The 15,832-nt window shown below is 40.5% G+C and overlaps 2 protein-coding genes across 2 annotated transcripts; both read left to right on the top strand.

Moving 5' to 3' along the window:
• The first annotated feature begins 3,411 nt into the window (after window positions 1–3,411).
• Window positions 3,412–4,370, top strand: OR10G2 (olfactory receptor family 10 subfamily G member 2). The gene has a single exon (XM_069597750.1). The coding sequence runs from the start codon at window positions 3,412–3,414 to the stop codon at window positions 4,366–4,368; it is 957 nt and encodes a 318-aa protein (XP_069453851.1). The 3' UTR covers window positions 4,369–4,370.
• Window positions 4,371–13,322: 8,952 nt separating this feature from the next.
• OR10G3 (olfactory receptor family 10 subfamily G member 3) lies at window positions 13,323–14,297 on the top strand. The gene has a single exon (XM_069597413.1). It carries the CDS (start codon window positions 13,323–13,325, stop codon window positions 14,262–14,264), a length of 942 nt encoding a protein of 313 aa, XP_069453514.1. The 3' UTR covers window positions 14,265–14,297.
• The last annotated feature ends 1,535 nt before the right edge of the window (window positions 14,298–15,832 follow it).

Genomic DNA, 15,832 nt, shown 5'->3' on the forward strand with positions numbered 1-15,832 from the left:
CCCAGCCCAAGATCCTGTGGGTCCATAGAGCTCTCTAGAAGGTGCCCTTGTTCCCCCACAACCTGGTCCTTATCTTTTCAGTATCTCTTTTTCACTAACACCCCCCACAGCCTTTCCCTAGAGTTTCCAGGATAATTGATTTTCAAGTGTGTATTTTTTATTCTTTAATATCACTGGGCCCTTATTTTCAGGTGTTTTTTAATACTGAATTTTAACATTTTGCTATTTTTATATGCTTTATATTTCATTTCTGACCATTTTACCACATGATTTTAGCAACATCAAAACGTCTAAAACTTGGGAAATTTTTAGTTTGTTACCTGACTGGCTACACTAAAATTGTTTTTAATTTTTTTTAATTCTTTAAGTCTGTCTATTCCTTTACTTTAAATATACTAAGTTTCCATAGCTAAAGAACAGGAGCAGACCTAAAACAAAAAGACACATGAAGCTGCAGAAGAGAGACCAGGGAGGGGTGGGGCGGTGGGGACAGACTGTTTCTCTCATCAAGAGATTTAATCCTTCATCAAACACATTACCTGTTTCTTCCAAATCCACCTCCTGGAAATCTACTCTGCCCATCTCTCTAAATCACAAATTGCCCTCCTATGCAGCCCCTGAACACACCATACCCTAAGTCAAAGCTGCCATCCTCTCCCGGAACATAGAGGTAAAGGAAGCTTTCATCCAACAGGGCATCTAGGAGAGGCGGAACCAGAGTTATGCACAACAAATGGGAAAAATCAGACTGGAAAAGCGGATAAATTAGGGAGAATGTTTTTAATTATGCATAAATACACATTATGGAAATCCTCCAAACACTTCTCCCAGTGCTACAGTTCTGTCTGATTTGATATACAATTGATTTTCATAAAGCATTTCAGGAACGTATTGCTTGCCTAAATGAAGGAACACTGGTATTACACATATATATTGACAAAAATAAAAATTGCCTTGGCTCATTATTTGCATTTTAAACATAATCTTAATCCAACTCTTTCTATCCCTTCACTGTATTCTAGCTGAATAGTCTTCCGATTTGTTGTCAAATCGAAGTGTATTCCTGAAACTCAGGCAGTAAAAGCCTGGTGTTTCTTCTTTCTTTGCAAGCAGAGGGTATGCTTAATATTTTCTATGACTTCTGAAGAACCAGGTTTATTATGTATCATTATTACTATTAATAGCTTTTAAAAGTTAAATTATGAATTATGTTACTTTATAAAATAACCACAATAAAATATCTTGATGGCTTTTCTGATGGAGAGTAAATGGTTAAATCTACTAATACTCCCACATAATTTATAATTAATCTCTATTATATTAATTGCTTCTTGAAAATAGACATTTAAGTATCAAAGTTACTTTGTTGCAAAATGACAGATGATAGCACTCAAACCCTAGTAGGGGGAAAAAAATCTCTTTCAAATAGAATATTTGACAAAATGAATGAAACAGACATATGTCATTGCTCTGTTTTTTCTTATCCTGTGGATTAGGTACTTCAAATTCTTTTCAGGTCTTTAGAGAGCGTTATTGTATGGTAAACTGCAACATATAATAGACCCATGAACAGCACAAGTTTGAGCTATGCAGATTCACTTATAACTGGATTTTTTTCAATATAGTACCTGTATTTTCAATTTACAGAGATTTAAATTAATTTAGAGGGAAAGTCATGAAAAATGTGTTCCATTAGAGATCACATGTGGAATCGAAAGGTCCAGTCCTGACTCTATCCAAAATGTTTATGCTTCCCACCTCTTGGTAACACACTTATCAATCTCTTTGTGGGGTTTGGGGGGTTGTTTTTTTAATTGAAGTACAGTTGATTTACAATGTTATATTAAATTTTGCTGTATAGCACAATGATTCAGTTATACATACATATATATACATTCTTTTTTTATATCTTTTTCCATTATGATTTATCACAGGCTATTAATCAGTTTGTTTGTGAGGCAGAGATAGCAATACTCAATTTTTAACTGCACAGAGGTCAGTGCCTCTAACCCTCATGTTGTTCAAAAGTCAACAGTATATCTAGAGCAAGATCTAGCTATAATTCTCTATATATGTACAAACTGAAGATTAAGTTCTGCGTTAATCAAAGCTTGTACAGTAAGAATTCCTCTGAAACATTTTACCAGAAAATGCAATCCCAAACCAATGAACCACATAAATCAACCAATAAATCTAAATGATATCCTGGAGCAATGAAAAATGTGAAAGGTCTTTGACATTTTTTATAACAAAACTAAACCCATAATGCATCAGAATGAGATGGTCCCTTGCCAGCCAGGGGTGGGCCCATGAGTCAGAGAAAGAAGCACTGTGTCATATCAGTAGGATTTGGCAACGTTTATTCAATCACTTTCCCAGGTAGCTTAAATGGTAAAGAATCTGCCAGCAATGCAGGAGATCTGGGTTCTATACCTGGGTCGGTAAGATCTCCTGGAGAAGAGCATGGCAACCTACTCTAGTATTCTTGCCTGGAGAATGCCATGGATAGAGGAGCCTGATGGGCTACAGTCCACGGGGTCGCAAAGAGTCAGACACGACTGAGTGACTTTCTTTCACTTTCATTCAATCAGCTATTCAGAAAATAATTATCACTTCTACTGTACTAGAGAGGATGACTAATGGAAGAGACATTAGACAACATAGGCAACAGCAATATAATGTGATACGTGTTCTGAAAGAGTAAGCATGGTCTTTGGGAAACAAGAAAGTCCTTTTGAAGATGAGGCCCTCCAAATACAGTCCTGAAACAAAAGTGGGCATTATGTAGGTGAAGGGGGCAGAGAGGCAGTGGGTGCACATGTTCCAGGCTGGAGCACTGAACTGAGAGAGCGCTGAGGAAGTCCGTGCATCCGAACGTCAGGAAGGAATTGCAGTGGGTATGATGGAGTGACAAACAAGGACCGGAAAACGAATATTTTTCCAAGCTATGGTGAGGAGGTGAGATTTCAGCTGAGGACAAAGAGGGGCCATTCCAATAATGGTAAGTGGAGGAGCAAGTAGATGTGCTCATTCTGGGATATGCATTCCACGCTCCTCTGTCTCAGCCTTAGCTCCTCTTTGGTGAACATATTTTTTGCTTGGAGTTAATGATACTGCCTATCATTCACACGTTCTCCTCTTCCTTGATCTGCCAAATTATTCTTCTCAGTAGATAAGAGTTTCCATTCACCTAGAGTACTAACCAGCCTGGGGGTGATTTATAGTATCAAGTAAACCAAAATGACTAATGACAATGCCGCCTCTCCTTTTAGAAAAAATATTTAATAGTATTCAGTTTATCTCATAACTCTCTGGCATTAATCATCAGGAAAAAGCATTCTCCCATCGCATTTCTGTGTTGTATTTCCCTTGCCTGACTTCTTCATTCATCTTAGCAGACTACAGAAGAACATGGAAAAGACCAGCAACACATCCCTGGATTCTGTGGTCACAGATTTCATTCTCCTGGGCTTATCTCACCCACTGAGGCTGAGGATTCTTCTCTTCTTGGTCTTCTTCATCATTTACATCCTGACTCAGCTGGGCAACCTCCTCATTTTGCTCACTGTGTGGGCTGACCCAAAGCTCCACACTCGCCCCATGTACATCCTCCTGGGCGTGCTCTCATTCCTGGACATGTGGCTCTCCTCCGTCATCGTTCCTCGGCTAATATTGGATTTTACTCCCGCCAGCAAGAGAATCCCGTTTGGGGGCTGTGTGGCTCAACTGTATTTCTTTCATTTCCTGGGCAGCACTCAGTGCTTCCTCTACACCTTGATGGCCTATGACAGGTACCTGGCAATATGCCAGCCCCTGCACTACCCCATGCTCATGAATGGGAGGTTATGCACCATCCTTGTGGCTGGAGCTTGGGTGGCTGGCTCCATTCATGGGTCCATCCAGGCCACCCTGACATTCCGCCTGCCCTACTGTGGGCCCAACAAGGTGGATTATTTTTTCTGTGACATCCCTGCAGTATTGAGACTGGCCTGTGCAGACACAACTGTCAACGAGCGTGTGACTTTTGTGGACATCGGGGTAGTGGCTGCCAGTTGCTTCATGTTAATCCTGCTCTCCTATGCCAACATAGTCCACGCCATCCTGCAGATACACACTGCTGATGGGCGGCGCCGAGCCTTCTCCACCTGCGGCTCCCACCTAACCGTGGTCACAGTCTACTATGTCCCCTGTACTTTCATCTACCTTCGGGCTGGCTCCAAGAGTCCCCTGGATGGGGCAGTGGCTGTGTTTTACACTGTTGTCACCCCATTTCTAAACCCCCTCATCTACACACTGAGGAACCAGGAAGTGAAGTCTGCTCTGAAAAGACTAGCCTCAGGTAGAGGGGCTGGGAGTGAAAATAAGTAACTAGAGGCTCAGGGACTACCTACATCATCACTGCTGCAGCTCTTTTCAGCAACTGCTGCATGTGGCAGATGTTCAAAAACAGTTTGGTTTAAGCTGAATTGAGTGTAATTCTATTAGGAAGAAGCTTCTAGTGCTATGGTGCGTACCTGCTCAGTTGTATCCAACTCTTTGTGACTCAATGTACCATAGCCTATCAGGCTCCTCTGTCCATGGGATTCTCCAGGCAAGAATACTGGAGTGGGCAGCCATTCCCTTCTCCAATAAATCTTCCCAATCCAGAGACTGAATGCGGGTCTCCTGCACTGCAGGCAGATTCTTTGAGCCAGCAGGGAAGCCTGAAACAATATTCAAATTGGAGTCTTTGGAGAAGAGAAAGGGTATTTCACTGGTGTTTGTGCCACAGCCCCCTTTTCCCTAATGTCTATTAACTGGCACTCTAGTAGAGATAGCTACCAGGATCCAGTCTCTCCTTCTTCCCTAGCCAGATAACTGTAGATTAGACTGTAGACCATTCCAGGTATGGTCATATTTCAGAGTTCTCTCAAACTGAGTAAGAGAAGAGTTTACGTGTATGTATAATCCTTCCAGGTCTGGCCCTCACACCTGGCACAGGAACTTTTCCATGATTTTTCCTACTCTGAGCTGGGACTGGCATACAACAGGGACCCAGCTTCATCAGCAGTACCTTGTAACCAAGTGGAAATGAATCACCTGCCAACTTGGAGTGTTTCCTTAAGAATTTTAAGTGAAAGAAAATAGACCTCTAACTTCTTTAATCCACTGTTTTTTTACTCAGTTACTTTGTTAGCAGTTTCATCTCATCCTAATTAATACTTTATTCAATCAATAATTTTTAACTGAAAATTGAAACAGCACCAGGAAAGTCTTCTGAATTTCATTTAAATTATCCAAAGCACCCAGAAAACTTTTTGTCCAATTACTATAATGCCCAATAGCCATAGATCTGGAGTCCACCTGTTCCATCATTCAGTGGGCCAGTCAGTTAATCAAGCAATGTCCTTCTGACCAGGTCAGGGTGATATAAATAATCTTGATCTATCCTTTATGATGTGTCCTGCTCTTATCTGGAGGAACAAGAAATACAGGGCAGTATATGAGCAGGTGTCAATAACTCCTTCCAGAAAATGAAGGACCAGGTAAATATGTTCTTTCATTTGCTGACAGTTTTTTCACCCATTTAGATGTATGAGGTCATGCTAAGCCTATTGTATAAACATTACCATCTTAATAATTTTTAAGTGTACGGTTCAGTGGTATGAAATACATTCACATCATTGTGCAACCATCATGACCACCCATGTCCATAACTCCTTTCACTCTATAAAACTGAAACTCAACACCCATCAAACAATAACTCCTATTCTCCCCTTCCACAAGCCCCTGGCAATCACCTTTACGCATTCTGTCTCTATGATTTTGACTTTCCTAAATACCTCATACAGTGTTCGTCTTTTTGTGATTGGCTAATTTCATTTAGTATAATGCCTTCCAGGTTAATCCATGCTGTGGCATATTGTGGAATTTTCTTCATTTTTAAGGCAAAATAATATTCTGTTGTATGTATAGGCCGTATTTGTATTTCCATTGATGGACTCTGAGATTGTTTGCACACTTTAGCTATTGTGTATAATGCTACTCTGAATATGGATCCTCAGATATCTCTTTGAGACCCTGCTTTCAGTTCTTTGGGGTATATGCCAGGAGTGAAACTGATGGATCATATGGTTATTGTATTTTTAAGTTCTTGAGGACCCACCATGCTTTTTTCCACAAGGGTTGTACTATTTTTCATTTCCACCTAACAGTACACAGGAGTTCCTATTTCTCCACATCCGTACCAGCACCTGCTGTTTTCTGTTTTTCTGATAGCCACCATCCTCATGAATGTGAAGTGGTATCTCATTGTAGTTTGGGTTTGCATTTCTCTAATTATTAGTGATGCTTAGCATATTTTCATGTGCTTTTCGCCCATTCATATATCCTCTTTAGAGAATATTCTGTGTATCTCTGTTAGATTTAGTTGGTTTAGTGTGCTGAGTCCTCCATTTCCTTATCTTCTTTCTGGCTGTTCCATGTAAATGGATTAAACTGTCAAGTCAAAGTCAGAAATTGACAGAATAAACACATTATCAAACTATATGCTATGGGCAAGAGACTCACTTGAGAGACAAAGACACAAAGAAGCTGAAGGTGAAAGGGTGGCAAAAGATGCCAGAGACAAGAAGACATCACATAGTAGTAAAAGTTTCAGTACAGCGAGAACATATAACAATTATAAACATTTACATGCCTGATGACAGGTCATCAAAATATACAAAGCCAACCTAACAAAGCGGAAGGGAGAGATACACTGCTCTACAATGATAGGTGGAGTCTCCAAGACCCCACTCACAATAATGGATAGAACAGCCAGTTAATAAAATAAAGAAGTCATGGGGATGAAAAGCACAGAATAGGGAATATAACCAATAAATATTGTAATAACTTTAAAAGATGACAGATAGAAAATAGACTTAATATGGTGATTGCCTCCTAATTTATATAAACGTTGAATAACTTTGAAGTGAATGTAACATTATATGTCAATTATACATAAACTTTCTAAAAAATCACTGCCCAGAGAGTATGACAAAGTATTAGAGATAATAGCTGGATTTGACTTCTCGTGTTCCTCTAACCCTGAGATTCTGTGCTTCTTCTATGTGGTTCTATCTGAGCACCTTAGTATTTATGAAGTACAAGTTCATAAAATGTGAGTGTACCACTATGAAAACATTTTTGACCTATAACAACTACGTTAGTTTTTCCTTCCTTTTTTTCAAATTTGTTTTTGGAAGAGAAAAGAAATCACAGATGTGGAGTTATCAACAAGCCCTGTTAAGCCGCATTGCCTTTGTTCCACCTGATGTTACAAAGCTGGAAAAAGCTTTTAAAAACAAAAACAGGTAAAAGCTAGAAACCAAGGGAGTTTCCCGGAAACAAACCATAGATACTGGTTTTGTCTTATCATGGGGGTGCTATTACAATATTCCCTAAGCCAAAGGTCTCACACACAGTAATTAACCCTGGGGAAAATAAAAGAAGTAACAGAACACAAGAGACCAACTTCAGCAATTACCTTCAGCAGGAGCAACAACTCTTCCCCATGTTTATATGGAGACTGGAAGAGGATGTCTACATATTACCAGACAAATAATAAATCAAGTTCAATAGTTTGGTCTTTCATTTTGATCCAGCCAGAACTGACTAATTGGGTCTTCCACCATAAGCTCTTCACAATAACTCCTGCTGAACCTTGGATCCAAAGCCATTGAAATCTCTCTCGGAACAGATTTATATCTCTTCTTCCGGGTTGAAAAAGGATTTTCTGTAGATGCTGACACCTCCAGGTAAAGGTGATTCTCTCTCCGCCAAATAGCACCTGCCCTAGTCCTATCCAGTTTCCCAGAGTTAAACATCACCTACAAGACTTGATCACTGAAGTGCTAAAAAAAAAAAAAAAAAGAGGAAGCTATTTCCAAATATAAATGATTGTGAAGTAAGTTTCAGATATAGATAAATGCTTGATCCAAACACTGTGTAAGGGGTTTCTCCATCTATGTCCCTTTACTTCTCATTGTCTTTCCTTGCTTCATTAGTCAGTATTTCTCTTTTTCATCTGTCTTTTCTTTTTTAGAAATGTTCTTTACTGCCTGGTAAGTCTAACTGTGGGCTTCCCAGGTGGCTCAGTGGTAAAGAATCCACCTGCCAATGCAGAAGACACAGATTTGATCCCTGGGTCAGGAAGATCCCCTGGAGAAGGGAATTGCAACCTATTCCAGTATTCTTGCCTGGAAAATCCCATGGACAGAGGAGCCTGGCAGGCTACAACCCATGGTGTCCAAAGAGTCAAACATGACTTAGTGACTAAACATGCACGCGCGCGTGCACACACACACACACACACACACACACGTACGTCTAACTATACAGTTACCATATAAGCCTTTTCATATCAGGATGAGTCTCCCCAAGCCTTCTGTTACCTATGTCTTTCTCCAAAGCTACCCTTCTTCAGAAGCTCATTCACTGCCTACACTCAATGCCAACCAGAGAAGGTAAGAGCTTCTTGGAGTTCTCTGGTGGTTCCATCTTTGCTCCTTGCTGTTTAGTCCTTGTCAAGTTCCTTCTCCCACCCATAAGATAGATACTTTACCTAAAATTTGAAGATTGAAACACGGATGTTGGATAAAACTATAATCTGATTTCAGTGATAGTGACTATTTTAAACATACATTTTAAATTCATTGCTCATACAGGTGTTATATTTTAGTTGCATTTCTCAGACAGTAACTCAAATTTTCTCATCTCATTGTATATATGTATATATTCATTCCAATGTTATTCCTCTTTACATTATTTTCAGTTTTATATGTCTTATTGTAAAATTCAGAAAATGACAATAGATTATATGTTTCCCAAGTATTTGGAATGCTTTTTATAGACTAAAATGTTGCCTTGAGTTGATTTTCAAAAAATGATGGATTTTTGAATGGTCGTTTCTTTGTGGCCATTTGAGACATGGTCACTAGACTTAAATATGTAATTTGGGACCAGAATTAAGCAAAATTCATTTATTGAAATGGTGTCAAGCTTGTGCTTTTGCCTAATTTAAAAAGAAATCTACCCTCTGGGCAAATCAGCCACTAACAATTTTTTAAATGATCAATATTATAGATTTATAGTCAATTTGTGGTCACTAATGATTCCTATACTTTTTTCAAACATGTTTGTACTAGATGACCCTCTGTGTTTTAACCAGGCCACAATTCAAAAATACATTGCACCAATATCTTCACAGTCTAGGTTTCTATTAAATGAAAATATTGCCAAGCCCCGCAGGGAATGGTCTACTTTTTAAAGAATTGCTCAGTGTAATAGAATGCCAGACAATGAAAGAAGATGGACAAGAAGATGGATTCACAGATTCAGGTTAACAAAATTTGACTTGTTTAATTTTAGAACTTGCACTTAATTCTACTACATCTAGTTTTAGAAACAGAGTAGCAACACCCGGTTAGAATCTTTGACAGAATGAACCTTCAAACTCTTAAAACTGTTATTTAGATCACAGACAAATCTCTGGCTTCAGGACACTGAGGATTAACGTTACAAATTAATTTTTTAAACTCTTAATGATTTAGCAATCTTAAATAACATGATTTACTAAAATATTTTGGCTTATTCGTGGGAAGAAATGTAAAGTAAAATGTAGAATCAGTCCTAGACTGAAAAGTATAAAATTTGCTTGGAGTACTTAGCACTATCCAACTATGGGGATCCGGTGTCGTTTAACTCCTCAAAGGATCATGAGGACACCACAGAGATATAAAACACCGTCACTATTCTGAGTTCATATCACCCTGATCCTCTGAGGTTTCATCAGTGCCATGTTTTTTCTGTTGGCGCTGTATTCATCTCTCTGTCTCTTTCTCTATCTCTGGCTCTCTCCTTTCCCTCCCTCTCCCCTTTCCCTCTCTTTCTCAATCTCTCTTTCTCCTACCCTTCCCCACCCCTTTCTCTCTCCCATCCTTCATCTCTCTCTTTCTCTCCAATTCTATTATTGAAAGACTGTAAGGCATCTTGGACCCCCATCTGGGATATTAATGAATCAGAATAGGTAGAGGGGTATTCACTCAATGGACACCAAGTTCACGCTTGGAGACCTATGGTAACTGGCAGTGGCACAGGGAAGAAGGTCATGACATACCAGAGGCAAAAGGAAGCTTTCCTGTTCATCTTTGTGCCTAAATGCAAAAGAAAAAGTGGTAGAGAATCAAAGAGCAAAGCTTAGTTGCAACTGGAATGAAATCACATTTATTACAAACAAGGCTACATCCGTTCCCCTCATCCCTCCCATTAAAATGGCCCTAAAATCTAAGGGTAAGATTAGGAAATATGATTCTTTCTAGTTCAGTAAAACAAGAATCGTCACAGTGTGTGTGGACTGGAATTCCCTATCTGCAGGAAATCCCCAAAGAAATAACAGTTCCTAGAGAATAATTCAGAGAACAGATAATGTTCCCTAATGCAAACAGGAAAATGATATAGAAACCAAATGAGGAAAAAATGACTGGGAACTCTAAGTTAGGAAAATGTGTTGAAAAGAAGGGAGTCATTGGAAATAATAAAGGCAATCTAAAAGAGATATAGACTCAGGAAGAGAATAATTAGAGTCAAACTTTCTTGATGTATCCTCACTACTGCCCAGAAGAAAAAACTGTTGTGTCTGAAGAAAAGATTAAAGCATTCCCTTAGGTAAAGGGACTATGTAATTTACTAGGTGTAATTCAGTGAGACCTATTGCAGGATAAGTATGCTCCATCAAATTCTTCTTGCTCTGATTCAAAACTTAGAAATATACTGTACGTTTGATTCCTAACTTGGTTTCCAGAGGCCTTGGTATTAGTAAGTAGTCACTCTGATTGGTAGGAAAACCATTTCAGCCATGGGAGTGAGATCTCCTATTATAAACTAACAAACTGATTCTTTGATTTCCCTTCCGAGCTTATTCAAACCAAAACTACTGTTGGGCACAGTCGTGAATTTTTCAAGGATGTCACTAGTAACTTAAACTTTCTGCACTTTCTGAAGTTGGGAATTGGGAAGAGGGGCCATAACTGTAACCTTGGCATCTGGAAGAGTTCTGTGGTTGACTTTTTGAAGTTCAATCATCACTGCTTTCCTGCAACTAAAATATTTTAAAAGCCACAACTGCTCTTCCAGTCACTTGGGAAAAATGGGGTAGAAGGATTTCCTGCTTCTTTTCTTAAGTTCTATAAGAAAGGTTAAATAATGAGGGTTAGCCTTTGATAGAGCATAGATACAACAGGTTTAAGGTCAAGCATTCATTGTAAAGATTTTTGAGTATAACTACCTATTATTTGTCATTGTCAGAATTGGATCTTGAGTTTCACTCCCCATCTTAGTAGCTTCAACAGGGAAATGAAAACATAGAGGAGCAATCAAACATGCTCAAAACCAAGAGGTAAACTGATGACCCAGATGCATTATAATACTGTATTCACTTTCAGGATTTTCTTTCAGCAGCAGGACTATCTGTCCATGGTGTCTTATTCAAGCGTTGCCACTTCTCAGCTCTTTGTATTCACATGAATTGGAGCACAGGTGTGAAGGTCAGGGGACTGTTAATCAGAGAGCTCCTGACATTCCCTGTTAATCAAATTCCCTTTCTATTGCTGCAGATCAAAATCAACCAACTCATTTCCATTTCTTTCTTTCTTTCTTTCTTTTTTGTTACTCCATGAGGCACGCAGGATCTTAATTCCTCAACCAAGGGTTGAACCTGTGCCCCTGCATTCGGAGTGCAATCTTAACCACTGGACTGCCAGAAAAGTCCCTCACTTCAATTTCTTTGACACCTAACCTCAACCCATGAGTTTAGATTACAAGAGAATCATACAACTATGGAGAGGTTTTCTTTTAATTTTTTTTAAATTTTTAATTAGAAGGCATCACCAACTCAATGGACATGGGTTTGGGTGGACTCTGGGAGTTGATGATGGACAGGGAGGCCTGGAGTGCTGCGGCTCACGGGGTGGCAAAGAGTCGGATACGACTGAGCGACTGAAATGAACTGAACTGAACTGAGAGGATAATTGCTTTACAATGTTGTGTTGGTTTCTGCCATACAACAGCAGGAGTCGTCTTAAATATACATATGTCCCCTCCCTCTTGAAACTCCCTCCCACCCCCTACGCTGTCCCACCCCTCTAGGCTGAGCTCCCTGTGTTATCCAGCAACTTCCCACTGGCTGTCTATTTCACATATGGTAATGTATAAGTTTCAGTGCTACTCTCTCAGTTCGGCCCACCCTTTCCTTCCCCTGCTGTGTCCACAAGTCTGTCCTCAAACTCTGTGTCTCTATCCCTGCCCTGCAAACTAAAACTTACTAATCCAACCCTTTTCTTCAGGTGGGGAAATGTCAATCAAGGGGTTGGACTGAAAACTTGAAATAACTCTTCCACAATGAGGATCATTTTCTCTGTTCTAGCCGTGTGCTCTCGTCCTGCTCCTCTCATTTTGCTTGTCATCCTCACTTTTTCTTTAATCTGATGTCTCACTACAGCCATGCCTCTTTGTTTCTTGCTCTCTTCCCTTCCTTTACAGCATGTCAAAGCAAAAGTATAATATACAAGGAGACTGAAATACATAGGACCAAGAACCAACCACACCGTTTCTCATATGCTTACAGCCTCACAAGCATTCTTTTCCTTTAATCGAAAACAACTTAGAGAGTAGACTTGTGTAATATCCAGCACTGTCACACTCAACTAGCCATTTAATCAATCTATTCTATTGTCTCTCCTACAAAAGGAAAAAGGAATCTTCTCATTTCCTGCCTACCTCCTCCCCAGTCTATGTAAGTTTCTGTCCTGGAAGAGATAAGAATGAACCCATGGCTTCTGGAAGTTTTTGAACTGGCAGACCATCCAACAAAACAAATATCCTTTCCCACATGTGTTGTTTTCAGTTAACCCTTAATCTTTGACCAAAGAGTTCCAGATGCAAGCACCTACAAGCAAACTCTTTCTGTAAAGCTCCAGAGAGTAAATACTTTAGGCTTTGCAGTCCAAACACATCTACTCAACTCTGTCATCATAGCACCAAAGCAGCTACAGACAATAACGTAAGTAAGTGAGCATGGCTGAGCTCCAAAGAAACTTTACTTACAAAACACGCCAACCAGTGCCGTAGAACTTCTCCCTGTTTGTCATCTCTCCACATGAGAGAAACTTCTGTGCCACTGTGCTGTATTTTTATCATTTCTTTCTCTTATTCCTCCTCACTTCCCTCTTACCTCCATGATAACTCCTGTTTTGTCCATTCTAACTCCTATTTTGTCCATTCTCTAGGTAAGATCTCTGCAGAGGATGGAAAGAATCAATAGCACATTGTTGACTGAGTTCATTCTGACAGGAATTCCCTACCCACCTCAGCTAAGGACGTTTCTCTTTGGGTTCTTCCTGCTGATCTACATCCTGACTCAGCTGGGAAACCTGCTCATTCTAATCACTGTCTGTGTAGACCGGCAGCTCCATGCTCGTCCCATGTACATCTTTCTTGGTGTTCTCTCCATCATTGACATGGGCATCTCCTCTATCATTGTCCCTCGCCTCATGATGAACTTCACTTTAGGCCTCAAACCTATCCCATTTGGTGGCTGCATCGCCCAACTCTATTTCTATCACTTTCTGGGCTCCACCCAGTGCTTCCTCTACACCTTGATGGCCTACGATCGGTATCTGGCAATATGCCGGCCCCTGCGCTACCCCATGCTCATGAATGCTAAGCTGAGTACCTTGCTTGTGGCTGGAGCTTGGGTGGCAGGATCCATGCATGGGGCTCTCCAGGCCATCCTAACCTTCCGTCTGCCCTACTGTGGGCCCAACCAGGTAGATTACTTCTTCTGTGACATCCCTGCAGTTCTGAGACTGGCCTGTGCTGATACATCAGTCAATGAGCTTGTGACCTTTGTGGACATTGGGGTGGTAGTTGCCAGTTGCTTCTCGCTGATTCTCCTCTCCTACATACAGATCATTCAGGCCATCCTGAGAATCCGTACAGCTGATGGGCGGCGCCGCGCCTTTTCAACCTGTGGAGCCCATGTAACCATAGTAACTGTGTACTATGTACCCTGTGCCTTCATCTACCTGAGGCCTGAAACCGGCAGCCCCCTGGATGGGGCAGCTGCCCTCTTCCCCACAGCCATCACTCCTTTCCTCAACCCCCTCATCTACACTCTGCGGAACCAAGAGGTGAAGCTGGCCCTGAAGAGACTAATAGGCGGCCCAGGGACTAAGAGTGAGGTTTGAAAGGATCAGTCCCCCACTGGACAACTCTTCACATTTACAATTGATTCTAATGTTTAGATTTCAGTGAGGTTTTTTTTTTCCTTTTTCTCTTGCATGTAGCCACATAACACCAGTACAACAGGATTAAATACAGTTAAAAATAAAATACTTTGTGGCAGTTCCTTAGTGTCTTTCAGATAAACAATCTTCAGCTGCTCCATCAGTGGGGAGTGAGGCTAAGGCCATTAGAAGGTAGCTTGGCACATTCACACATCCAGAGGATTGGCGTACGGAAAGTATCCAATGGGCCTTTTGACCCATAAGCACATTGCTTACCCCCTCATAAGAGGAATCATAGTTCTTTTAATAGGAGAATGTTCTTCAGTTCTGTTCCACAAATATATATATATATATATATATATATATATATATATATATATATATATATACATATATGTCTTAGGAGATAGTGCTAGGGAAAAAACTGTAGGGATTTCTTGGTGGTCCAGTGGTTAAACAAGGGGTGTGGTTTGATCCCTGATCAGGGAACTAAGATTCCACATATGGCCACCAAAAAATTAAAAGAAGCTGTAGATTCCTTGACGTGTGCATCTTTACAGGCCTGACTTTGAGGACATACTGACGCCCCAGTGGAATGTGAAGAGGAACTAAAGTATTTAGCTCGCCTTGCCTGCTGAAGAAATAAACCTCCTCTTAAACTGGTACTTTCACAATCCAAAGCAAATTAAAAATCCAAAAACAAGAATACAATTAAGTCTCTCTAAATGACTCAAATATTCAGCTCAGTTCAGTCACTCAATCATGTCCAACTCTTTGAGACCCCATAAACCACAGCACACCAGGCCTCCCTGTCCATCACCAACTCCCGGAGTTCACCCAAAGTCAGGTGCATCGAGTCGGTGATGCCATCCAGCCATCTCATCCTCGGTCGTCCCCTTCTCCTCCTGCGCCCAATCCCTCCCAGCATCATGGTCTTTTCCAGTGAGTCAACTCTTCACATGAGGTGGCCAAAGTATTGGAGTTTCAGCATCAGCATCAGTCCTTCCAATGAACACTAGGACTGGTCTCCTTTAGGATGGACTGGTTGGATCTCCTTGCAGTCCAGGGGACTCTCAAGAGTCTTCTCCAACACCACAGTTCAAAATCATTAATTCTTCAGCACTCAGCTTTCTTCACAGTCCAACTCTCACATCCATACATGACCACTGGAAAAACCATAGCCTTGACTAGATGGACCTTTGTTGGCAAAGTAATATCTCTGCTTTTTAATATGCTATCTAGTCTGGTCATAAGTTTCCTTCCAAGGAGTAAGCATCTTTTAATTTCATGGCTGCAGTCACCATCTGCAGTGATTTTGGATCCCAAAAAAGTAAAGTCTGACACTGCTTCCACTGTTTCCCCATCTATTCCCCATGAAGTGATGGGACCAGATGCCATGATCTTCGTTTTCTGAATGTAGAGCTTTAAGCCAACTTTTTCACTCTCCTCTTTCACTTTCATCAAGAGGCTTTTTAGTTCCTCTTCACTTTCTGCCATAAGGGTGGTGTCATCTGCATATCTGAGGTTAT

Source organism: Ovis canadensis, chromosome 7 (genome assembly GCF_042477335.2).
Source record: "Ovis canadensis isolate MfBH-ARS-UI-01 breed Bighorn chromosome 7, ARS-UI_OviCan_v2, whole genome shotgun sequence".
Classification (NCBI taxonomy): Eukaryota; Metazoa; Chordata; class Mammalia; order Artiodactyla; family Bovidae; genus Ovis; species Ovis canadensis.